General features: G+C 38.7%; 1 protein-coding gene across 1 annotated transcript; it reads left to right on the top strand.

Moving 5' to 3' along the window:
- The first annotated feature begins 4 nt into the window (after positions 1-4).
- Positions 5-25206, top strand: PSMC2 (proteasome (prosome, macropain) 26S subunit, ATPase, 2). Its single transcript, XM_011927746.1, has 13 exons — positions 5-233; positions 2630-2888; positions 9045-9082; positions 9992-10073; positions 10821-10920; positions 17660-17791; positions 18572-18644; positions 19240-19335; positions 20031-20195; positions 21949-22036; positions 23241-23443; positions 23542-23638; positions 23722-25206. Exons 2-13 carry the CDS (start codon positions 2819-2821, stop codon positions 23877-23879), a joined length of 1302 nt encoding a protein of 433 aa, XP_011783136.1. The 5' UTR covers positions 5-233; positions 2630-2818; the 3' UTR covers positions 23880-25206.
- Positions 25207-27130: the final 1924 nt, after the last annotated feature.

Below are 27130 nucleotides of genomic sequence, written 5' to 3' on the forward strand. Positions count from 1 at the left end.
CGTCAGTTTTCCTATGAAAACGATTATATTCCACGTCCCTGTGCAATACATAGAACATAACCTTTAAAAGCAGCTCTTTTTATATTATCTTTATTTTTAAGTTCTTACTGCTTGATATATTAATCTGAACCTAATCAGTGATTTTCCCAGGAACGCTACACTTTTAAGTAAAAAATGAAAATAACTGTGTGAACCAGTATCGACGACTAGTATATACATTTGCGGAGAATTACGTACGTATATTTGTGATACATTTGTGTTTAACTTGATGATGATAATAGCAGCTAATATTTGTCGTGCTATTACTAATTTACCTGCATTATATATTTTAATACTCACTTGGAGAAGAAACCTCTCTGGTGTTAGATTGTATTCCAAGGCCAGCAATATTTTACCCTGTTCTAATGGAATGAAGTTTTCATTCAAGATATTCCCAATCAGAGGACTCTGGGACTTGTTTAATGTGTAATAAAATCAATTGTATTCTTACTATAAGCTTCCTTCTAAGACTGTAGTTAAAAGCAAAAACTAGAAAAACAAAAAACTGTGGGTAAAGGCTCACCCCCAACAGAGTATCTGAAACACGTTCAATAAAATAAACTTCATGTGCCATTCTTCAGCAAGGACCACCAGAAATTAGTAAATTAGAAGATAATTTACTATCTTCTAATTTATCTTCTAATTTACTATAAATAAATTTACTATAAATAAATTATCTTCTAATTTACTAATTTCATTATATTTTCACAATTAAACAAGTTTTTAAATATATATATATATATATAGAGAGAGAGAGAGAGAGAAAGAAAGACAGGGTCTCACTATGTTGCCTAAGGTGGTCTTGAACTCCTGGCCTCAAGGGATCGTCCCGCCTCAGTGTCCCAAAACTCTGGGATTAGAGGCGTGAGTCACCGTTCCAGGCCAATTAAATACATTTAATTGACCTGTATATCTGCTGCATTATAAAATTGTCACTTCAAAATTGACATTACAAAAATTGAACTAAGGGAGGCTGAGGTGGGAAGATCGCTGAGACCGGGAGGTGGAGGTTGCACTGAGCCGAGATCTCACCATTGCACTCCAGCCTGGATAACAGTGAGACCCTGTCTTAAAAAAAAAAAAATTGAACTAATCTTCTGCCCCCAAACCTCTTCCTGATCCCTATTAATGCAACCACTGTTAAAACATGCTCCAAGGTGCAAAGTAACCTGACTCCACTTTCGTCATATTAATATATATATATTAGTGAGCCACCGTGCCCGGCCGGGGGTTTTGTTTTTTTAAAAAATTGTTCTAAAATACACATAACATGAAATTTACGATCTTCACCATTTTTAAGTGCACATTATTGTGCAACTACCCTACAGAACTATTTTTATCTTACAAAACTGAAACTCTATACCCATTTAATCTTACAAAACTGAAACTCGGCCGGGCATGGTGGCTCATGCCTGTAATCCCAGCACTTTGGGAGGCCGAGGTGGGCGGATCACCTGAAGTTGGGAGTTCGAGACCAGCCTGACCAACATGGAGAACCCCCTGTCTCTACTAAAAATACAAAATTAGCTGAGCGTGGTGGCGCATGCCTGTAATCCCAGCTACTCGGGAGGCTGAGACAGGAGAATTGCTTGAACCCGAGCCAAGATTTAGCCATTGCACTCCAGCCTGGGCAACAAGAGCAAAATTCCGTCTCGAAGAACAAACAAACAAACAAACAAACAAACCAAACTGAAACTCTATACCAGTGGAGAAAACTCTCCACTGGAAACCATCCTTCTACTTTGTCTTTAGGAATCTGACACCTCTAGGTACTTCATATTTGTGGAATCACATAGTATTTGTCTTTTTTGTGACTGGCTTATTTTCTTAGCATAATGTTCTCAAGGTTCATCTGTGCTGTAGCTTATACTAGAATTCCATTCCTTTTTAAGGCTGAATAATATCTGTGTGTGTGTGTGTGCGCGCGCGCTCATCACGTTTTGTTTGTCCATTCATACGTAGATGGACACTTGGGTTGCTTCCACCTTATGGGTGTCGTGACTGATGCTGCTTATGAACATGGATGCACAAATACTTCTTTGAGATCCTGTTTTCAATTGTTTTGGATACATATCCGGAAGTCGAATTGCCAGATGGCACGGTAATTCTATTTTTAATTTCCCGAGGAATCATCATACTGTTTCCCAGAGCAGTTGCACCATTTTATCATTTTACATTTACATCAACAGTGCACCAGGATTTCATTTTATCCAGCAGCACACGCAAGGGTCTGCTGGAACCAAAGGTCACCCTTTCCGACACTTATTTCCTGTTTTGTTTTTGCTTGTTTTTAATAATAGCTATCTTAATGGATGTGTGGTGGCATCCAACTGTGGTTTTGATTTGCATTTCCTTAACAGTGATGTTGTCCATTTGTATATCTTCTTTGGAGCAATGTTTATTAAGGTTATTTGCTCATTTAAAAAACTAGGTTGTTTTCTTGGGTGGTAGGATAGGAGTTCTTTAAATATTCTGGATATTCACTCTTTACCAGAAATAGATTACCTTCACTATGTTTGTAGATATGGCCACTACTTATTGTGTCTAATATGCCACGCGTTTTACAAACACTGTAGTTTCCTTTTCACAGGTAATCAGTCCAAAAACCAGCATGCCACAGCGTTTCCCCCAGCGCTCTCTCCGGACTCTCTAGCACTGCGTAAAGGGGCCCGCCTGAGCCCAATATACTTCCGGTGGGGAAGGGAAAGGGAAGACACCACCGGAAGAAAGGAAGGTGCTGTGTAATCATTAAGAAGAGGAGGCATTTGGAGCTGCTAAAATGCCAGATTACCTTGGTGCCGATCAGCGGAAGACCAAAGAGGATGAGAAGGACGACAAGCCCATCCGAGGTCAGTTGACATGGGCAGGAGCTCGGAGCTGGGGCGGGACTGGAGCGGAGCTGCCTTGGCACAGGAGAGGAGCTGGATTCCCGCTCATGGCTCTGTGCTCTGGCCCTTTTGTGCCCCTAGTAATTTAGTCTGCGCCGGCCGGATTAACTTGCCTGCTTTCTCAGTCTCCCTTATCCCTACAAGTTCTGTGTTCATCTGCTGATGGACATTTTTATTCATTCTCAACTCTCGGGTCTTGAAGAAGTCGCGCACCCTGGTTGGCCTAACAGGCCTTGAAAAGTTCTGCTTGGCGGTGCTGGGTCACCTGATCCTCTTTCCTCTTCTCCTCCTTCCCCCTGTGACAGCTGGGAGCTATCACTGTGTAGCTATAATTCTGAGACATAATTTTTTTAAAAAAAATTATTTGACCAGATAATACATCCACAGGGTTCACAATTCAAGAGGCAGGAAAGATACATTTGAAAAGCCTCGCATCCTTGGCCCCAGCCACCAACTTCTCCACAGAGGCAACTAATGTTGCCATTTTGCATATCTTTCTAGACATATTCTATACGTATAGAAGCAAGTCCGCTTATATATTCCTTTTTTTTTTTTACAGAAATGTAGCATGCTGTACATACTTCAACATCTCGATTTTAAACAATTTTAATATAAGAGATAATTTCCTATCATGTAGTCACTTTCTCTGCATCTGCATAGTATCCCGTTTTATGGGTATGCAATAATGTATTTATTATTGATGGACATTTAGATTTTTCCTATTTGTTGCTGTTATAAAACAATGAATACCTTTTACCTCGTTGCACTCTGAGAGCAAGATGGGTCACCAGCAGCTGTGCTGGAGCCACCCGCGAAAATTCGGCCAGGGTTCTAGCTCTTGTCGTGTCTGTTCAAACCGGCACGGTCTGATGTGCCTCAATATGTGCCGCCAGTGTTTTCCTCAGTATGCGAAGGATATTGCTTTCATTAAGTTGGACTAAATAATCTTCCTTCAAAGGATTATTGAAGGCATCTACCCAATGAAAAACCATGATAGTTCTTTGTACATAAAATAAACATTTAAAAAAATGAATAATCTTGTTTATGTAACTTTTACCAAGTGCACAAGTGCAAATTGTAGGATAAATTCTAGAAATGGAGTTCAGATTTTGTAAGTGCCAAATTACTCTCCATGGAGATTGTACCAGTTGATACTTTAACTTACAGTGCATGAGATATGCACACCATTTTTGGATATAACTTCTTCCCAGTAGTCCCGTTTGTAATCTAATCTTTATGCTGTTTCTCCTTTTGTTCCTTAAGCTAGTTTTAAATGTTCTTTTGGTATTTCTTGTGTTTCTTCTTTCTTTTCCCTTTCGTAACAACTTCATCTTTTCCTAGCACCCTGTTCCGTTTACACCCTCCCCCAAAAGAAAGCATTTCCTTTCTACCTTCATCTCATTCTGCTGTTTCTTTTAAAAATATTTTAGGACACTGAGAATGTCAGAGATACTCAGTATTTATTGGAAAAGTTAGACACAGAGATTTATCATTTGATCTGTGCACAGTGATCTGTGTGTTTCTCTGGGTTTGTTATTCTGTAAAAATATTAATGCATTTATTCCTTGGATACAGTTATGACTAACATGTATATAGGATCTTGTGCGTTTATTCATACATATCCCCCCGCCTTTTTTTTTTTGAGATGGAGTCTTGCTCTTGTTCCCCAGACTGGAGTGCAGAGGTGTGATCTTAGCTCTGCCACCTGGGTTCAAGTGATTCTCCTGCCTCAGCCTCCCAAGTAGCTGGAATTACAGGCACCCCCACCACACCCAGCTAATTTTTGCATTTTTAGCAGAGATGGGGTTTCACCATGTTGGCCAGGCTGGTCTCGAACTCCTGACCATAGGTGATTGCCCGCCTTGGCCTCCCAAAGTGGGATTACAGGCGTGAGCCATCGCACCTGGTCTGATTAAGTTACTTTCAATTTAAGCTTTCAGATCTCAACTTGGTCCTACTTGCAGTTAAGTTTTTGTGAATCTCCTATTGACTCACTTTGAGTGGTTCTGTCAAAACTTTTACAGGTTTTTCAGGTCCTCAGTTCAGTCTCTTTCTTCATGACTGATGACTTTTTTCTCTCCTGAGAAGATTGAGAATCCACTTAAGAGTTCTCTTAACTTCTTTGACATTTTCCATTTTCTGTTTTAATTCTGCCTTAGAGGAAGTGGTATCACTTTTTGTTATGTGCAACCTTCCCATCTCTGTTTTTGATCTTATGCCTTCCTCCTCTGGAACTTTGTTTCTTCAGTCACTACCTCTTCTATTTGTTGTCTTATGGAATTTTTCCCTTTTGTTCTTGTAAACATGCTAATATCCATTTTATCTTAAAAACATAGTTGAGAAAATCTTCCTGCTCTCTGAAGTTACAAGTCATTTTCTTTTTTTTCTTTCACTGCCTAAAAGTGGCAGAAAGGACAGGCGTGGGAGTTAGAAAGACCTAGGTTTGAATTTTGGCTTTGAGTTTTGTCTAATAAATTCTGTGAAACTGTTGTTCCTATCTGTAATGTAGAAATAATTGTATTTACTTCACAGGTTTATATAGAATTAGATAATATCAATATATATCTCTAATCACGGTGTCTCATACAGTGGTCATCTCAATTTATAGCAGCTATTACTATTTGCCCACAGTACATTTCTTTACTACTTATTTATTTATTTTTAGAGACAGTCTTGCACTGTCGCTCAGGCTGGAGTGCAGTGGCACAATCATAGTTCACTGCAGGCTGGGAATTCCCAGGCTAAAACCATTCTCCTGCCTCAGCCTCCCTAGTAGTTGGGACAATAGGTGTGCACCACCATGCCATGCTAATTTAAACAATTTTTTCTTTTTTTTGTAGAGACAGGGTCTTGTTATGTTGCCTAGGCTGGTTTCAAACTCCTTGGCTCAAGTGATCCTCCCACCTTGGCTACCCAAAATACTGGCATTTCAAGGGTGAGCTACCATGCCAGGCTCTTATTTTATTTTTAAACTTCTTGCACTTTAGTTTCTATCTCTATAAATCTGTTGAAACTGATCAATAGTTTCTTAATTCCTAGATCTCTAGTATTTCTCAATCCCAATCCTTGTGTTTTTGACATTGTTGAGCCTTTGAGCCTATCTTGGTTTCTCTTGCTGAACCTTCCTGTTTATCCTCCTGCTTCTTTTCTTTCCTTCATTCTGTCCTCACGTAGTTTCTCTAAAGTTTTGTTTCTGTTAATTTCATCCATTCTGGTCTTGGACTCTATATGCTTCCTTAGTCAATCTTTTTAACCTCAAGCTAGCATCTGACCTCTAGAGCCAGATTTCTCTCCGCCTTTTAGAATGCTGCATCAGGATATGCTGGCATGTTGGATAGTCTCCACGCCTACTCTCAGGCTCAGTAATATGCTAAGAGCATTCACAAGACTCAGCATGTGGTCATCCTCATGGCTATGATGTGTTTTAGTGAAAGGATACAAAGCAAAATCAGCAAAGAGAAAAGACACATGGGGCCAAATCCAGGAGAAACCAGGCACAAGCTTCCAAGGGTCCTCTTCCAGTGGAGTCACACAGGATGCACTTAATTCCCCCAGCAACAGGTAGTGACAATTTGTGTAAAATGTTGCTAACCAGGGTAGCTTGTTAGAGATTTGGCACCAAGGGTTTTTATTATGGGGTGGTAATGTAGGCATCTCTGTCTAGCACATACCAAATTCCAGACTCCCTGAAGGAGGATAAATGTTCTGCATAAACCCTATAGTTTGTATAAACGTTTTAAGCACAGTGAACCACCTTTTTCAGTTCTGGGAATGGTAGGAACCCTCTGAAATCGTTGTTCTCAGACAAGAGCCAAGAACCAACATTATAAGCAGGCCTTTCAAAGGATAGCAATTATGCATGCTATGTTAACTCTTTTCTGCTCTGGTAACAGTACCACAAACTTAAGAAAATTAAAACTGAACTTCGTATCTCCCTGCCAACCACTTTCTATTGTGACATCTATTGTGCAGTACCTAGGTCCGAAGCCTGGGCATCATGTTTGATCCTCTCCCCTCAGCTTCTCACATTTAGTCATTTGCCATATGCTGTAGATTCTGCCTCTTGAGAGTTTTTTTTTAATCCAACTCTTCCTTTCTCTTTTCATTGCTACCATTTTTATTTAGGTTCTTATGACTTCTGAGTGGCTTCACTCCAATCTGTTCTTCATATCTTGGGTAACTATTTCTTTCTAAGGCACATTTCCTATAATGTCAACTGTAGTGGCCCTGATTACCTCATTCTGGAATTTATGGTCTACCTCACTAGAGCCCCAAACCTCCATCTACTTAATTTCCTATTACTGCCTAATGTGTATACAGTGTTTCAGCTTACCTGGTCTAGCTGCTATTACCTAAGTATGCTTTTTCCTACCTCTACTCATACCTAGTTTAAAAAAAAAAAGGCCTGCCGTTTTTTTCCTTAAAATATGTATGATCGTCTGATTGGTTCTTGTTTTTCATGATAGGTATGTTCTATACAGTTGCTGTGAACCGTGAATTAGGAAGTACTGAACACTTGCTCCTAGGAGAAATATATATATACATCTCACATAGATTATAATCCTTTTTTTTTTTTTTGAGACAAGGTCTCACTTTGTTACCTAGGCAGAAGTGCGGTGGCATGATCTCAGCTTTCTGTAGCTGTCACTTCCTGGGCTCAAGCGATCCTCCTGCCTCAGCCCCCGCAGTAGCTGGGACTACATGTACACACCACCATGCCCAGCTAATTTTTGTATTTTTTGTAGAGACACGGTTTTGCCACGTGGCCCAGGCTGGTCTTGAACGCCTGGACTCAAGCAATCTGTCTGCCTCAGCCTGGGATTACAAGTGTGAGCCACAGCAACTGGCCGATTATAATCTTAAATCCTAAAAACAGCTCATCCTGGTAGATTTTTTTTTTCTTTCTTTCGCAAAAGAGAAAACAAAGTTCAGAAGTGTTAAGTGACTTGGCTGAGGTCACCCCACTAACAGATGCCAGAGCTGGCATTCAAACCCGGTCCACCTGGCCCCAGAGCCTGAACTGCTTGGATTATATTACATTTATATTAGACGGTAGGGTACATCCCCTACCGTCTCTATCTTCTGGTCATCTTTACATGAAAGCTGAAACAAGAAGTTAGAGTGACTTGTTCTTAGTTGTGAACTTAAATTTTTTACCACTCTGTCTATTTGCAAATGACCATGAAAGCACATGAGTATTGATTTGGGGATTACAAATAAATTTGAGCAACTAAGCAAATTCAGGAATGCAGAATTCGTGAATAGAAAAGATTAACTGTAAATCACTTGAAATCCCGGGTAACCACTGTAGAACACCATTTCAGGTTACTCTCCGCATGTGTTTTAAGTGATTTTTATATAAAAACAAAATATATGCACATTATATGCTTTTTTTTAAACCTACGTGATTCACTGAATAGCATTTGTTGGATTGCTTTCTATGTCTGTGTTCTGTTATCATTTTAAATTGCTGCATTGGATCTCCTTTTTCTTTTTGAGACGGAGTGTCTCTTGGTCACCCAGGCTGGAGTGCAGTGATGTGATTTGGGCTCACTGCAACCTCCGCCTCCTGGGTTCAAGCAATTCTCCCGCTTCAGCCTCCCGAGTAGCTGGGACTACAGGCATGTGCCACCATGCCAGGCCAATTTTTTTATTTTTGGTAGAGATGGGGTTTCGCCAGGTTGGCCAGGCTGGTGTCAAACTCCTGACCTCAGGTGATATGCCCGCCTCGGCCTCCCAAAGTACTGGGATTACCGGCATGAGCCACCACACCCAGCCTGCACTGTATTTCATTGTATGAATATGGTATAATTTAACCAAGATCCTTAATGGATGTGTTTTACATATATACTATTTAAAATAGGTAATCATGTATATTATGTACTTTTAAAAATCTGTCTTCCTCCCAGTTAGATAAAAATTACTTGAGTCCAGGAACTATTTGATTGAATTTATATCATCATAATCTTGCTTGAGTTTTGGCCCTCAATTAAAACAATTTGAATCGAACAGAAAAGTTGATCAGCTCTAGTTTCTTTTTTTTCTTTTTGTTTCTTTTTTTAAAAATGATAATTATAGTTTCTTTTTGAATCTCATGTATTGTCTCTCTTCTTTCAGCTCTGGATGAGGGGGATATTGCCTTGCTAAAAACTTATGTAAGTCCTTTCAGTGTCTACAAACTATAGATGTTTTATGTTGAAATAAAAACTGTTTTGGTATTGTCCTTCCAAAATAATTAAAAGAAGTTAAGAAACCAAAAATTAAAAAACCAAACAAAAAATAAAAAGAAACAAAATACTTAGAAGAGAATGTTTGGCAGCTCATTGTAATTTTCACTAAATGAAGTTACCTACCTGAAGTTTATAGAATAGATCAGAGTAAGTATTTGGCATGTCTCAGTTTATGTATTATTTTAATCCTATTCATGATTAAAATGTGATGCTATATTGAAAGATACTTAAAATAATTTACACGTGTTTACTATGTTTAGCAAGTATTACTGAAGTAGTTGGAAATGAAGTTTTAATGCATAGAAGTCAGTAAGTAGTTTTGCATAATTTCACACAATTTTTTTTTTTTTTTTGAGACAGAGTTTTGCTCTTGTCACCCAGGCTGGAGTGCAGTGGCGCAATCTTGGCTCACTGCAACCTCCACCTCCCGGGTTCAAGGGATTCTCCTGCCTCAGCCTCCTGAGTAACTGGAATTACGAGCGCCCACCACTGTGCCTGGCTAATTTTTAGTATTTTTAGTAGAGACGGGGTTTCATCATGTTGGCCAGGCTGGTCTTGAATTCTTGACCTCAGGTTATCCACCCGCCTCAGCCTCCCGAAGTGCAGGGATTATAGGCGTGAGCCACCGTGCCCGGCCATGATTTTCGTTTGTTATCTTGCATAATAGTGGATTGTGTATTTAGGGAGAAATATTGTCTCAGGAACACCTCTCTACTTCACAAGCTTTGGGATAATGATAGCTATTAAAATTGTAACTTAAAAATAATTTTTACCTGTAGTTTAATAAATTGTTGATATCCTGATATTCTAACTAAACTGACCTTCATCACCTAGGGTCAGAGCACTTACTCTAGGCAGATCAAGCAAGTTGAAGATGACATTCAGCAACTTCTCAAGAAAATTAATGAGCTCACTGGTATGTATTTTTAAATTCCCATTTCCTTCCTTTAAATTTAATGTGCTAATAATATCAAAAGAGTTTAACTACAGATTTTACTCCTTTATGATTACAGATTTTAAAAAATCATTATTCTTCCTTTCTGTTAAGAAATTTGATCTCATTTAACCATATCTTTCACTGCTTTTTACAACCAGGTTTAATGCTTATGCAGTTAAGAAATAAACAATACCATCTTCTAAGCCAGTAATGTTTCTATTGGTCAAAACCCAGTTCAGTAACCTTCAGTTAACAAGTCAAAAAACTTTTTTGGATAAAAATAAGATCCACAGCATAGTTTTGCTTGAAGTAATTGGGCTCTTTCCTGGAAGTTGGAAACATTTTTTGGGGGAACTTGAATGATGAAGTTTTATATTTGACCTACACAAAAATATCAAATGTGGCATTATATTTTTGGCTTGACAATTACTTTAGGGCAGGGTAGTAGTTTTCAGCTGGGGTGATTTTGCCACACCCCCCACCCACTCCCGGAGGACACTGGGCAATGTCTCAAGACATTCTTGATTGTCATGACTTTGAGAGAGGGTGGTGCTGCTGGCATCCAGTGGTGAGAAGCCAGGGATGCTACTAAACAGCCTGTAATGCACACAACGATCCTTGCAATGAAGGATTCACTGCAAAATGTCAGTAGGGCCGAGGTTCAGAAAGCTTATTTTAGGGTGATGCATTACATTTTAGTAAATTTTGTCATCTTTCTCTATGTAGGTATTAAAGAATCTGACACTGGCCTGGCCCCACCAGCACTCTGGGATTTGGCTGCAGATAAGCAGACACTCCAGAGTGAACAGCCTTTACAGGTTGCCAGGTATGCACGGGTGCTCTGTGGCAACTTACCTTTGTCTGTATTTTCAAGCACTTAATGTTAGAGTCTCGGGGATAATATAATAGTTCATAAAGGATTTTTATTCCAAATTCCAAGTAAATGAAATTTTCTACAAAACTGGGGTTAAAATTTTATGCCTTAAACAATTATTCAAAAATACATGAAGGCGTATTCATTTAAAAGATTTAAATGATACAAAAAGATGTAGAGCAAGATGTGAAAAACTCCTTTCTCCTACTTGCTTTCCTGTTGCCCTTTCCTCAAACATAAGTACTAAAATAGTTTGGCCTTCCTAATCCTCTTTCTGTGTATCTTCCTATGTGTATTTGCGTGCAAGAAACATATCCTGATTTTTTTTTGTTTTTTAGACATAACTACATGTTTTGGGAATCTATGTCTTTAATATAGGTACACTTATTTTCTCATGTTTTTAAAAAATTGCATAATGTGTAGATGTTAGGCTATAACAATTTCTATTATACACAGCACTGTAGTGAACATTCATGTTAAATGTTTCTTAGTGTATGTGCATACATTTCTGTAGGCTAGCTTACTACAAGTGGAATTCTAGGGGTCGAAGATATTACAGTTTTAAAATCCTGTGACAATTGCTTTGACCAGTTTGTACTTTTACCGAGAGGCTTTGAGGCAAATGTCCATTTGTCTGATCAATGTAAAATATGCAGTTTTCAGTTTTTACACTTTTGTCATTTGAGGGAAAATAATTTTAATTTGTACTGTGCTGATTACTAGTGTGATAGCTACTTCTTGTGTTTACTAAACCTCTGTATTTCTTTGACTACTCATGTTTTGTTCTTGGGTAGTTTCTTGTTAATTTTAGAAACAGTTCATATATTGTACATATTATCTTTTCTTAAGTATGCTACAAGTATTTTTCCCTAGTCACTTTTAACTTCTTGGTACCTTTTGTTGTACTAATGTTTTACATTTTTAGGAGATAAAATATACCAATATTTCCATTATACCTTTTGGGTGTTAATGTTGCTTAGAAAAGCCTAGCCCAATTCAAGGCTATAAAGATACTCTCTGTTTATGATCCTTTTAAAAATTGTGTTTTTATTTTTAGTTCCTAAAAGCTAAAGATTATTTTTCTTTCCCATCTACTCACCCTTCCTACCTCCCAATTTCCATCTTTTCTCCCTTTTATTTATTTATTTATTCATTTTTTTAGTTTTATTATGGTTTTTGAAGGGTTAAATAGTTCAGGCTGGGCACTGTAGCTCATGCCTGTAATCCCAGCACTTTGGGAGGCCCAGGCGGGCAGATGACTTGAGGTCAGGAGTTTGAGACTGGCCTGGCCAACATGGTGAGACCGTATCTCTACTAAAAATACAAAAATTAACTGGGTGTGGTGGGCGCTTGTAATCCCAGCTACTGGAGAGACTGGGGCAGGAGAATTGCTTGAACCTAGGAGGCGGAGGTTGCAGTGAGCCGAGATTGTGCCACTGCACTTTAGCCTGGGCGACAGAGTGAGACTCCGTCTCAAAAAAAAAAGAAAAGAGTTAAATAGTTAAATAATAACAACTGTATTTCCCAATTTCTCTTCCCTACAGACACTCATTTTCACCTTTTTTAGCTGATTATTTTGGTTTTCGCCTTCATGGTTCTAATGGATATTGCTATATCTTGTGTATTGTAGATTCCTACTTCTTAATTTTTTAGTTTTAGGTATTATCTTTTGGCTTCCCACCATGGAAGATGAGGATTTTGTTTTGTTTCCTCTGCCTTCATGTTGAAGGCACACCCTTCCTATCCCAACATCCTTCCGGTGTAATTCTGTTATAATTTTGGTTAGATCAGTATTCAGTGTTTATATGATTATGGCTATGTAAATACTATTCACAAAGAGCCAAGTGGTAAGCTGTGATTGCTTTTCCTTTCTTGTACCACTTATTTTGGTTGTTGTTGTTTTAATGTTTTGTTTCTTCATTTGCCTGGTTTTCTGTGCATATGTTATGAACTCAACCTCCCACTTTCTCTTGATTGTCTAAGATGCTCTTCAGATGCATTAGATCTGTTAGTTTTCTCTCAGTTATACCTCAGTTGCATCTGGTGTTCTCTCGGTTTCATTTTCCTTAAGTTTTTCCCAGCACTTCCTGACCTGCTTTGGTTTGGACCAGTTGTCCTTTATGCCTGTTTAATGACAATCGTTGTCTGACTTCTCTACCGTGGAGATTTCCCTTTGCCTCTCTCCTGTTGCTTGTGTACCGTTAGTCTTTCTTCCTTGGTTTCCTTATACCTTTATTTAGGTCTAATACATCCTCTGGTAGCTTCCTGGAAAAGGGTCAGCTGGGAGGTAATATTTTGAGACTGCATATGTCTGAAAGTATCTTAGCTGAGTATAAAATTCTTTTCTCTTCAAAATTTTGAAGGCGTCGTTCTGTTGTCTTTTGCCTCCCAGTGTCACTCTGAAGCCATTCTGATCCTCAGTCCTGTATATGTGGCCTGTTTTTTCTCTGACAGTTTTAGTCTTTTGTTCTCTTTTTGAAATTTCATGGTGATGTGCCTTGGTGTTGGTCTGTTTTCATCTATTGTGCTGGGCTCTCTTATCCTTTAGTAAGGCAAATCTTCTTGAAACTATTTGTTAATTTCTTTCCTTCCATTTCCTTGGACCTTTATTCCTGAATTCTCTTATTTGGATATGGGGCCTCCAGGATTGCTCCTCTAATATGCTACTCTTTCTTTCCTGTTTTCCTTTGTTTTGCCTTTTTACTTTACTTTCTATGAGCTTTTCTTTATCTTTGAATTCTTCTGTTGATGTTTTTTTCTCCCATTTTTCTTCTCGTAGGTTTTTAATTTCTCAGGTAAAAAACTCAGGTTTTTAATTTCTTAGGTAAAAAAACTCAGGTTTTTGATTTCAAAGATCTCATCTTTATTCTTTCATTTTTGTGTGTGTGTTGAATGTTCTGCTCTTATATCATGGTTGTAATATGTTCTCATCTCCCTATGGGAAAATAAAAAATTTAGGTACGTTTCTCTAGTTCGTATGAGGGGAATTTTTTTTTTCCGTAAAGCAGTTAGAGGGAAACTTTTCATATAGATTTTTCATAACAGACAGACTAGCTAAAGAGTCCCACACTCCTACAAGATCCCAGGCCTTAAAGAAAGCAAAGATTGGCCGGGCGCAGTGGCTCAAGCCTGTAATCCCAGCATTTTGGGAGGCCGAGGCGGGCGGATCACTAGGTCAGGAGATCGAGGATCGAGACCATCCTGGCTAACACGGTGAATCCCCGTCTCTACTAAAAAATACAAAAAACTAGCCGGGCGAGGTGGCGGGCGCCTGTAGTCCCAGCTGCTCGGGAGGCTGAGGCAGGAGAATGGCATAAACCTGGGAGGCGGAGCTTGCAGTGAGCTGAGATCTGGCCACTGCGTTCCAGTCTGGGCAACAGTGCGAGACTCCGTCTCAAAAAAAAAAAAAAAACAAAGCAAAGATTATTTTGAAAAAGTTTCTATTGATTTCAGTCTCATACTCTTTGCTTAAAACTCTTGATAAAATTTATGTATGTGTAATTTTTAGCTTGTGAATTTTTTTTTTTTTTCTTTTAAGAAAAGGTCTCACTTTGTTACCAAGGCTGGAGTGCAGTATGATCTCAGCTCGCTGCACCCTCTGCTTCCTGGGCTCCCACCTCAGCCTCCTAAGTGGCTGGGACCACAGGTGCACACCACCCCATGCCTGGCTTTTTTTAATTTGTATTTTTAGTGGAGACAGGGTCTTGCCATGTTGCCTCGGCTGGTCTTGAACTCCTAGGCTTAAGCCATCTGCCCACCTCAGCCTCCCAAAGTGCTGGGATTACAGGTGTGAGCCACCTTGCCCGGCCAGCTTATGAATTTTTAAATAACAATCTTATTGATATAAAATTCACATACCATGAGGTTCACTCTTTTAAAGTGTACAATTTAGTGATTTTTAGGATATCTAGAAAATTGTGCACTGATCATCACTAATTCCAGAATAGAATATTTTTGTTACCCCAAAAACAAACCTGATACCCATTAGCAGTCTTCATTCCCCTCTCTTCCCAGCCCCTGGCGACCATTAATCTCTTTCTGTGTCTATGAATTTGACTATCCTGGACATATCATCTAAATGGAATCATATAGTATATGGCTTCCTTCACTTAGCATATTTCAAGGTTCATCCATATTCAAAAGTGGCTGGAAATTTTTTTTATGGCCAAATAATATTCCAGTCTAATTTCTCTATCTGTATTCACTATTTGGTGAGACATTCTTCTTATCATTCTTATTAAGTCTTTAAGTATGGTTTCCTTTAGCTTTTTGAAAATATTTCTTGTACTGATTTAAGGTTTTTGTTTGGGCACAGTGGCTCATGCCTGTAATCCCAGCACTTTGGGAGACTGAGGCAGGTGGATCACTTGAGGTCAGTAGTTCGAGACCAGCCTGGCCAACATGATGAACCCTGTCTCTACTAAAAATATAAAAATATTAGCTGGGCGTGGTGGCAGGCACCTGTAATCCCAGACACTTAGGAGGCTGACGCGGGATAATTGCTTGAACCTGGGAGGCGGAAGTTGCAGTGAGACAAGATCGCACCACTGCCCTGCAGCCTGGGCAAAGTGAGACTCCATCTCAAAAAAAAAAAAAAAAAAAAAAAAGTTTTGTTTAATTTAAACACCAACATCGAGGCTTCCTAAGGGACGATTTCTATTGACTGCTTTTTCCCCCTTATGTATGAGCCATAATGTCATACATAAGGGAAAATGCATCTCATAATGTTTTGCATCTCATAACTTTTTGGTGATAACTAGACATTTAAAATAATGTAATGTGTCACCTCTGGAAATCAGATTCTTCCTCTCCCCAGGGTTTGGTATTATTGCTGTTTGTTGTTCTTGTTATTCCTTTCAGGATTTTTGGTCAGCCTCTTTTTTTTTTGGTAGAGAATAGGCATAATTCTTCTTCCCTAGCAAACGTGGTTGGTAACAGAAAACAGAGTCCTTCACACAATTAGGCTGCCAGGACAAAGCATTCTTTTTTAGCCTTGACCTCCCGGGCTCAAGTGATGCTCCAGCCTCAGCCTCCCCGTAACTGGGACTACAGGTGCATCGTACCACACCTAGCTAAGCCAAAGCATTCTTTACCTTACTTTTAACTCTACCTATGTGTGCACTTCACAGGCTATTTTTGTATTTCTCTGTAATTCTTGCTTATGTAGCAGCTTTCTAATGTTATTTCTGTTTTTTGTTTTTGTTTTTCTTTAGTAGATAGATACTATAGAAGGGGAAAGGCAGTTGACTTTTATACTGTGATGTACGTGGCATTATAAATTCATTTTTACCAGGCCATATAGAAATGAATATAATTAAGTTTAAAATAACTTCTACTGGCTGGGTGCAGTGGCTCATGCTTGTAATCCCAGCACTTTGGGAGGCCGAGGCAGGTGGATCACTTGAGGTCAGGAATTTGAAACCAGCCTGGCCAACATGGTGAAACCCCGTATCTACTAAAAATACAAAACAATTAGCCGGGCGTGCTGGTGCATTCCTGTAATCCCAGCTACTTGGGAGGCTGAGGCAGGAGAACTGCTTGAACCTGGGAGGCTGAGGGTGCAGTGAGCCAAGATCATGCCACTGCACTCTAGCCTAGGCTACAGAGCAAAACTCTGTCTCAAAAAAAAAAAAAAAAAGCTTCTACTGCTTCAGTTAAAAAAAGAAAAAAAGTAGCAAAAACAATAAAAGTGTATTTAAAGGTTGGGTACAGTGGCTCACGCCTGTAATCCCAGCACTTTGGGAGGCTGAGGCGGGCAGATCACCTGAGGTTGGGAGTTTGAGACCAGCCTGACCTTGGGAGTTTGAGAGGAACCCCATCTCTACTAAAAAAAAAAATTACAAAATTAGCCAGGCATGGTGGCGCATGCCTGTAATCCCAGCTACTTGGGAGGCTGAGGCAGGAGAATTGCTTGAACTAAGGAGGCGGAGGTTGCAGTGAGCCAAGATCATGCCATCGTGCTCCGGCTTGGGCAACAAGAGTGAAACTCTGTCTCAAAAAAGCGCTTTGGGAGGCTGAGGCGGGCGGATCACGAGGTCAGGAGATCAAGACCATCCTGGCTAACATGGTGAAACCCCGTCTGTACTAAAAATTAAAAAAAAAAATTAGCTAGGCATGGTGGCAGTTGCCTGTAATCCCAGCTACTCAGGAGGCTGAGGCAGGAGAATTGCTTGAATCCAGGAGGCGGAGGTTGCAGTGAGCCAAAGTCGCGCCATTGTGCTCAAAAAAAAAAAAAAAAAAAAAAGAGAGAGAGAGGGGAAAGAAAATAAAAAGAAAAATGGATTTAAAGTATAAACTCAGGAAAAGAATGAAAACCCATTTATTACTGAATTTGGTGTAAGACAAAACCATCTTTTTATAGGGAAAATAAAAACGAGAGCAACTTAAGATATACAGGAGCATCACTAATAATAAAGGAATATAAATTATGGAAATCAAGAAACCAGATAACTTCTTAATGATGAGGTATTTGGGTTTAATTTTCCAGGAGAATGTATTTGAAAATTTATGGCTTGGCTAAAGTCGAATGGACCTTTGGAGTTGAGTATAGAAAAGGATCTTTAACAATGTCCCAGTTTCTGTAGTTCTAGTTTATACCTATATATTGCACACTCAGGATAGAATCTAGTTGGTTGAATTCATTATTAGTGGCCTAGGTTCCTTATTCTAATCAAGCTTTTTGCTGTGTTAGGTGTACAAAGATAATCAATGCTGATTCGGAGGACCCAAAATACATTATCAACGTAAAGCAGTTTGCCAAGTTTGTGGTGGACCTTAGTGATCAAGTGGCACCTACTGACATTGAAGAAGGGATGAGAGTGGGGTAAGATTTCTATTTACAATAAATACTTTTCTTTCACTAAGGATGCTGTCTCACATTCACATCCTTGGCTTTGTAGTGAATAAATGAACTGAGTTCCTTGGAATACCAAGGGATGATCTAGTAATGTACTGTAGTTGAAAATTCTTTCTTCTGCATCTGCTTTCTAACATCCCATCAGCTTCCCTGACTCCCCTACTCCCACTGTTGTTTATTATGAATGGCTTCAAATTTCAGAGTTGAGGTTATCAGTCTATTTACAGTAACATGGTATAGGTTGGGGGACTACTTGCTTTAGGATAGTTATGATGCCAGGTGTGTTAATGTCTATAGAATACATAACAATTCACTCAGTAAATTAAAAAAAAAATCTCCCCTCCCTCTTAAGGGTTTGGTTGCTGTTAGGACAAAGCGTTCTTTTTTAGCCTTGACCTCCTGGGCTCAAGTGATGCTTCACCCTCAGCCTACCCAGTAGCTGGGACTACAGGTGGCATCCCACCACGCCTGGCTAAGCCAAAGCATTCTTTACCTTACTTTTAACTCTACCTATGTGCGCACTCCACAGGCTATTTTTGTATTTCTCTGTAATTCTTGTTCGCCACATTAGACATATAATTTAGTATCCTCAGGTTTCATGCTCTCTTTATTTCTCTTTATATAACCTTAGGGATTCTGTCTCTCTCTTGTTTTCTTAAAGTATGGTTTTGGGGATAAAAGACTAAACATAAAAGCACTTTGAAAGCTTAAAGAATGTATTAGTGACTGTCTTTTTTACTTCCTTAGTGTGGACAGAAATAAATATCAAATTCACATTCCATTGCCTCCTAAGATTGACCCAACAGTTACCATGATGCAGGTAAGAAACCATGGGAGGGAAAAGGAAGGCTATGTCTTTTTGTTGTTGTTGTTGTTTTTTGAGACGGAGTTTCACTCTTGTCATCTAGGCTGGAGTACAGTCGTGCGATCTTGGCCCACTGCACCCTCTGCCTCCCGGGTTGAAGCGATTCTCCTGCCTCAGCCTCCCGAGTAGCTGGGATTACAGGCGCCCACCACCATGCCTGGCTAATTTTTGTCTTTTTAGTAGAGATGGTGTTTCACCACGTTGGCCAGACTGGTTTCGAACTCATGACCTCAAGTGTTCAGCCTGCCTCAGCCTCCCAAAGTGTTGGGATTCCAGGCGTGAGCCACTGAGCCTGGCAGTATTTTTGTTTTTTTTTTTTGAGACAGAGTCTCACTTGTCTTTATTTTACTAGTTTGTCTTTCATTCATTAGTGTCATAATAAGTAATACAGCAAGTAGTACCAGGGCACTGGGCAATGTATTCAATTTTTATTAAGATTCTCACTTGTGCGTTTGATTTTTCTTTTAAGGTATTAGGTCTATTCTACGGAATTTGGACAGTATCCAAAAGGCCTGTGACTGTATGTTGTACATTTCTGTCCCTCTCTTAGGTGGAAGAGAAACCTGATGTCACATACAGTGATGTTGGTGGCTGTAAGGAACAGATTGAGAAATTGCGAGAAGTAGTTGAAACTCCATTACTTCATGTAAGTAGCTGAGTGTTGTATTTAAATTTCTTTGTATAAATTTTTGTGTGTTGAGCACTAAAATTGCTTGTATATTAGATGGCTTTTACTATTTTCCCTAATGAGAATTTTTTTGAGAGGGTGGAGAGAGGAGGTGTGGAGAGTTGGTAAGTTCTAGGGGAGAGCAAGCAAAAAGGATTGAATGGTCAAGTATATTTAAAAAAGAAAGATCTGCTGTTTACAGTGACAGAGGAGGCTCAGTGTAACCTTTAGCAATATGTTAAATATGTTACAGGCTATTATAGAAGAAACTGGTTCTTCAAAAGACTTCGAGAAGAAAGGGGCTTAAGTTGAAGCAGGTTAAACTTGGGAGGATAATGGAAAACTAGGATATTGAATACCAGATAATTGTGTTCCTTAAACACAATTTTTTAAAATTAGGAAAATATTTTAAGATTGGATAATAGAAGTGCTTTTTAAAAGCCATTCAGTCTTATGTATTGATATGAGTCCAGTTTAGAACTTACGTCTTAGAATAAGTAAAATTTCTTACTTAGTCCAAGTATGTAGATTGTGGACTTAATAATTTTGATTTAAATATTAAAGTATGGTTTTCAGGATAAAAGACTAAACATAAAAGCACTTTGTTAATGTAGAAGTAGTCTGATTTTTGTTATACAGAAGTGGTAAATGTGAAAATTGTGTCTCTTTCACAGCCAGAGAGGTTTGTAAACCTTGGCATTGAGCCTCCCAAGGGCGTGTTGCTCTTTGGTCCACCCGGTACAGGCAAGACACTCTGTGCGCGGGCAGTTGCTAATCGGACTGATGCGTGCTTCATTCGAGTTATTGGATCTGAGCTTGTACAGAAATACGTCGGTGAGGTAAAGTAAATTTATCATAGTCAAAGAATATATAGCCCTGTGAAAGATTTTACAGTATGAATGAAATTAAAAATGGCACTTCTGCATTGAGGGATCCAGACCTGAAATTTCTGTTTTCTTTTTTTGAGACAGTCTCATTGTGTTGCTCAGGCTGCAGTGCAGTGTTGTGATCTCAGCTCACTGCAGCCTCTACCTCTCTGGGCTTAGGTGATCCTCCCATCTCAGCCTCTCAGGTAGCTGAGACCATGGCTACATGACACCACGCCCAGCCAATTTTTCTATTTTTTGTAGAGTGGGGTTTTGCCATGCGGCCCAGGGCTCAAGCGATCCATCTGTGTTGGCCTCCCAGAGTGCTGGGAGTATAGGCATGAGCCACCACACCCGGCCTGAGACCTGAAACTTCTTGATTGTAATTAGTAGTTTAGAAGCTCCCTTTGTGATCATTTGGAAATAGGCAACCACTTAAAATTTTAACCAGTATGCCCCCTCCTCAGAAGGATGACATTTTCTACAGATGTGGCTTTTCTATGGAAATGCCTGGTAAGTGAATTCAAAAGTATACTTTTACTTCAGGGGCAGTGTTTTCAGTCCTAATGAGAAAGTGAGAGCATAGGTTGTCCGTATGTTTGTAGACATCCATATACATATATATATTTAGAGAATAAGTCTAGGGCTATACATATTGTATCTGAAACCTGTTGATGATTTGTATATTTATAATAAGAATTAGATACGGAGCTGCATGAGTTGAGGTATCCTTTTATTCCCTAATTAAAACTTAAAGTCAAATTCAATGATCAGGAATTCCAAGTGATAAATCAGATGCTTTTATTTACTCAAGTTTTACTGATTAGTATGGTTCCTTTATTTAACTATTAATTTGACCTCGTCAGATCCAAAACCTATTGCTATGTAATAGATACAGAATCATGCAAATGACTTAATATTTTAAGGCTAGCAAGATTAATTTGGTGGACTGGGGAGCAAACTTCAGTCTTTTAAAAAAAAGTTTAGATAGGCTGGGCGCAGTGGCTTACGCCTATAATCCCAGCACTTTGGGAGGCAGAGGCGGGCAGATCACCTAAGGTCAGGATTTCAAAACCAGCCTGACCAACATGGAGAAACCCCATCTCCACTAAAAATAGAAAAAGCTGGGTGTGGTGGCGCATGCCTGTAATCCCAGCTTCTCGGGAGGCTGAGGCACGAGAATCGCTTGAACCCAGAAGGCGAAGGTTGCAATGAGCCAAGCTTGTGCCATTGCACACCAGCCTGGGCAACAAGAGCGAAACTCTGTCTCAAAAAATAAACAATAAAATAAAATAAAAACAGCTGGGTGTGGTGGCGCACGCCTGTAATCTCAGCACTTTGGGAGGCTGAGACGGGTAGATCATGAGGTCAGGAGTTCAAGACCAGCCTGGCCAAGATGCTGAAACCCTGTCTCTACTAAAAATACAAAAATTATCTGGGCTTGGTAGCACATGCCTGTAATTCCAGCTACCCGGGAGGCTGAGGTAGGAGAATCGCTTGAACCCAGGCAGAGGATGCAGTGAGCTGAGATCGCACCACTGCACTCCAGCCTGGGCGACAGAGGAAGACTCCATCTCAAAAAAAACAAAAAAATAAAAAAAGTTTAGGTAATAATGAATGAGAATACTGTTAAAAATATATATTGAAAAGTTTGAAGGGTAACTTTTAATTTACTTTAAAATATTTTAAAATCAATTTTGAATTAATAAATCATTTTTCTTGTTAGGGGGCTCGAATGGTTCGTGAACTCTTTGAAATGGCCAGAACAAAAAAAGCCTGCCTTATCTTCTTTGATGAAATTGATGCTATTGGAGGTGAGAATGATATGTTAAGAGAACTGCTTTAGGATTCGGTTTCATGAAAACTCTAAAGTGATATGTTAATTCTTACACAGATTTTTAACAATAACTCTTCTATGAGCTCTGAAACATTGGCGCCACAGAGCTAATAAGTAGTAGTGCTAAACTATAAAGGCAAGAAGAAACATTATATACCATTGCCATTTTTCAGAGCCTTTATTTTTGTGCAATGGGTTGAATATCCCTTAGCTGAAATGTTTGAGAATAGAAGTGTTTTGGAATTCAGGTATTTTGGCTTTTGGAGTACTTGCATTATACTGATTGAGTATCCCAAATACGAAAACCTGAAATCTAAAATGCTCCAATGAGTATTGCCTTTGAATATCATGTTGGGGCTCAAGAGTTTCAAATTTTGAAGCACTTTGGATTTTGCATATTTGCAAATATGGGATGCTCAACCTATATCTGATTTCATTCATACAACACCTATTTCCACACTTTAAACAACTCCTAAATTGAGAAGTATCATCTAATGTCATAAGAAAGCACTGGGGCATAATTTAATTGGTGGTGGTTTTTCTTAGTGCACAGGAAATACAGTATTAGCCATGAAATCTAGACTTTTTTTTTTTTTTAAGACACAGTCTCACTCTGTCGGTCAGGCTGGAGTTCAGTGGCGCAACCTTGGTTCACAGCAACCTCTGCCTCCTTGTTCAAGCCATTCTCATGTCTCAGCCTCCCGAGTAGCTGGGATTACAGATACCTGCCACCATGCCTGGCTAATTTTTGTATTTTTAGTAGAGACATAGTTTCACCATGTTGGCCAGGCTGGTCTCGAACTCCTGAGGACAAGTTATTTTGACTAATCTCTTAGCCTCAGTTTTCTTATCTTATAAAGGGAATAATTCTTGCCTTGTGTACTTCATGAGGTTTTGAGAAGTTCAAATTAAGTAATAAATGTGGTAGACTTTGAAAACATAAAACTGCCCCATAGGCAGTTTAAAAAATGTTAAGTAAATCTGTGATGAATACTTTTGAAAGCAAAGGTTCACTTTCTGATTAGTTTTGTATAAAGCAGGCTGTTCTTACAGGATTTGCTTCAAAGTGGGATGTGCACTTATTCCAGAGGGCATGATTTGAGCTGAGATTTATGGTACTTTCAAGTCATGCATAGTGCTACTCTGAGTGGACTTGAAGAGCTTATCTTTCGTCTTCTCAGGGGCTCGGTTTGATGATGGTGCTGGAGGTGACAATGAAGTGCAGAGAACAATGTTGGAACTGATCAATCAGCTTGATGGTTTTGATCCTCGAGGCAATATTAAAGTGCTGATGGCCACTAACAGACCTGATACTTTGGATCCAGCATTGATGAGGCCAGGGAGATTGGATAGAAAAATTGAATTTAGCCTGCCTGATCTAGAGGTGAGAAAATCATTTCATTTTAGGAAAGGGATTTTTGAAGTTTTTTCTTCCTGTGATGTTTTTTGCATTTTCATATTTGTCAATTCTCTCATTTTTAGGGTCGGACCCACATATTTAAGATTCACGCTCGTTCGATGAGTGTTGAAAGAGATATCAGATTTGAATTGTTAGCACGACTGTGTCCAAATAGCACTGGTAAGTAGAAAGTTCTTGCTTATATTTGCGGGTCTGCTCCGGCTGCTTTAATTAAGCCTGTTTATTTTCTTTTTGTTTGAAAGGTGCTGAGATTAGAAGCGTCTGCACAGAAGCTGGTATGTTTGCCATCAGAGCACGGCGAAAAATCGCTACCGAGAAGGATTTCTTGGAAGCTGTAAATAAGGTCATTAAGTCTTATGCCAAATTCAGTGCTACTCCTCGTTACATGACATACAACTGAACCCTGAAGGCTTTCAGGTGAAAACTTTAGATTGGAATCCTAACCTTACATAGACTTGTTAATAACCACTTCATAAACAAATAAATGGCTTCAAAATTGTATGTTTCCGTATCTCTTCTTTTAATAAAAGGTGATCTCTAATGTTATTAGACAGAAAAGCTTGTTAGAATGTATTTTGACTGTTTTTTTGACCTACTCCCATTTAAGGGTTTCACAGCAAACAAAGTGCTTGCTTAGATGGCTTATATCCTATGCATATGCTGGCTGGGTGCTCTACATAGAAATTCTCATTGTATCCTCCCATCTGTCCATTGAGGAAGATTATCAAATGGATCTTCATCTAATGGATTCATAAACTTTCCTACTTACTTGCAGTGGCAAAGCTGGGTTTCTGGTCCAAGTTTGTCGGCTCCATTACCTATGCTCCTATTATCCTCTTCTGTCCCGTATCAAAGTAGCTCACTTAGGCTTGTGACCACATGCATTATGATAGTTTCCCACCACCATGTTGAATAATAAAAGCTTTGGCCAAATCTTTTTTAAAGTAGGAGAAACATTGGATGTATATGTTTTGCATTGCAATTTGATTTCAAATTAATCAGGAAGAATTAGTGATTTTAATGAGCAGTAAAGTAATACAATAAAGCAGAAAGAAAAATGTTCAGCCAGAGGTGAAAGAGTAGTAAAAAAGACAAAAAAAAATGTATGTACATATGATCTAATTTAGAAAATCCAGAATTGACTTCATACAGAAAAGTGATTACTTTCATTTTACAAATTAGTTTGAAATTTCGGTAAAATGTCTGTTAGGCTTCTGGTCTACAGTGAGGTATTTTAAAAATAAAGGTTATATTAGAATCCTCAACAGATCTTTTTAAAATTATCTCCTGTGTAACCACCACCAAATCCTATCTTCTACCACAATTACCCCTTCCCCCAATGCCAAGACTAAAGCACAATAATGAATATTTTTATTGAAGTTCAATATTCATAAATAAGTTGCAAAATAAAGGTGGACACATTTTAAATTTACAATAGAAAAAGTTGACTATAGAAAATGCTGTGTTGCACTGAAATATGGAAAATTACGAAAGTTTTCAAGAAATTAAAGCCCTTTATAAAATTCAACCAACATTCTTGATTTTTCATTTTTATGAACTTGATCAGAAAAATTCATCTTTTGAAACCCTGCTCTAGTCTTTCTTGAGGAATTAAATAGAGCAAACTATTTTCAGGTTATGCTTACAATAAAATATACTCAAGAAAATGACTGAAGATGTATGTTTTTGAATGTTTTGATTAAATAAATGTATGCATTTAGAACACACTCTCAAGTCGTTCCACTTTGTCATGGCCACATGGTCACATATACCAATTAAAGACAACTCAAATTAGATAGTGTTGAGCACACTCTGTTCTAATGATACAGAGCGACTATTGTGATAATTAATTTAGGTCCATAAGGAAAATCTAATTGGCTACACATCAAATATAAAATCAACTATTTGAAAAATTTGGGTGTTTTTCTCTCAAGGCATATTTATGCAGGTAGCATCAACATTGTCTAGGTCAGCATGTTTGTACCCTACTTAAAAAGATGAAACAGACTTTTACCAATGACTTCTTCCACCTAAAATAGATGTGTCTATATACGTGTGTAGATGCACACACACATATATATATGTGTCAGGGTGCTAAGTTAGAATACAAAGGATTTATGACTTTAGAAATATATATTGTAGAATCCCGTTTAAAAACTTAACATTAAAATGTGACTAGGTTTATTAAAAAACTCAATTTTCATGATGCTTCTGAGGTTTATCTGTTAGGTAAAGTGAAATGCAATATACCAGTACAATGAAAAACCTGGTACACCTTTCTCAAAAGCCAGGTGGAGTTTTAAGATGCTCAAACTTGATAAAATCCAAGTCACTAAGCAGGCATGTTAGCTGGTGTAGTGCTAGCTTTTACCATTGTGTTGTTGGGATTGGAGGGGCTTCAAAACCATTGCCTGCATTTTGGTTTGAAGAATTCCATCATACTTTCACAGTTCTCAAACTTTTATGAGCATGCAGAACAGTAAGAATCCAAACATCCTGAATCCTAAAGGCACTCCTGAAGGGTGAGGTGCACTAAAAAGGACCAATAGCATTTTTTGCACTCAGTAAAGCATACAGGCTCACACTGAGGAAGTTCTATTTGATTTTAGAATTTAAATTGATTTACTATCTTTAAAGGGGCAGACATAATAGAGCCTTCCCCACCACATACTCTTCCCTCCCTCATCCCCACACAAGGGCACACCCCCACCCCCCAACACACAAAAAAACACACCCACCCACTCCAGGAAAGATTCACTGGGTTTGCTACCCTCTTTTCTTCATCCACACAAGAGAGCAGGCTCATTTTCTCAAAAAGTGTACACTCAGAAGCTGGTACTGTCTTTCTCTGCGAAACAGGTAAGGACACAGGATCAAACCACACGGAGTGGATGTTTTAGACGTTTCCTGCGAACTACAAGATGAGCTATTCCAGGGCTTGAAGAGGATCCATACCCTTAACAGTTTCTCAGGTTCCACTGAAGATGAGATTGGCAATTGGGATCCCATTATCAGCTGCCATATACTTATACAGAGTCAGTGTCTAAGACATAGATTGGAATTTCCTGGGGCCTGTTTCACAAACATTTTCAAACATACTCCATTGATTCATGAGACAGAGATCAACCACTGTCATACTGCACTGGATTTGAGGAGGTCAAAGGACTTTTCTTTATGGGACCTTCTTCAAAACAGTGCTTTCCATATATTGCCATAAAATAAGGCTAGTCCTTAGATTATGTAGATTATACCCATTTTGATAGGACCATATGAACCTGAATTTGAATCAGGGTGGAAAAACATAGAAGATACAGTAGCAGCTATTAAGGCCCAGAAAGAACAGGTGGGCTTATATATTATTTCCTTGAAAGGCAGAGACAAGCCTGTAAGAAAAAAAGGTCAGGAAATTTTCACTGTATGAAATAATTCTAAGTAAAACATTCTGACATATTTACATACGGATGAAATGTATTTTGAAATGCACTCGTTCGCAGATGCTAGGCAAAATGATAAAACAAAAATATATTTCCCTCCTTAAGACTTGGTGCTTTTAATATACATAACAATTCTATTCAAACCAGTTTAAAAGTTTAACAGTAAAGCTAAATACAAATGTGTAACAGACAAATACCTTGTTTTGTACACTACTTT

Source organism: Colobus angolensis, unplaced genomic scaffold (assembly GCF_000951035.1).
Source record: "Colobus angolensis palliatus isolate OR3802 unplaced genomic scaffold, Cang.pa_1.0 Scaffold74, whole genome shotgun sequence".
In the NCBI taxonomy this organism is placed as follows: Eukaryota; Metazoa; Chordata; class Mammalia; order Primates; family Cercopithecidae; genus Colobus; species Colobus angolensis.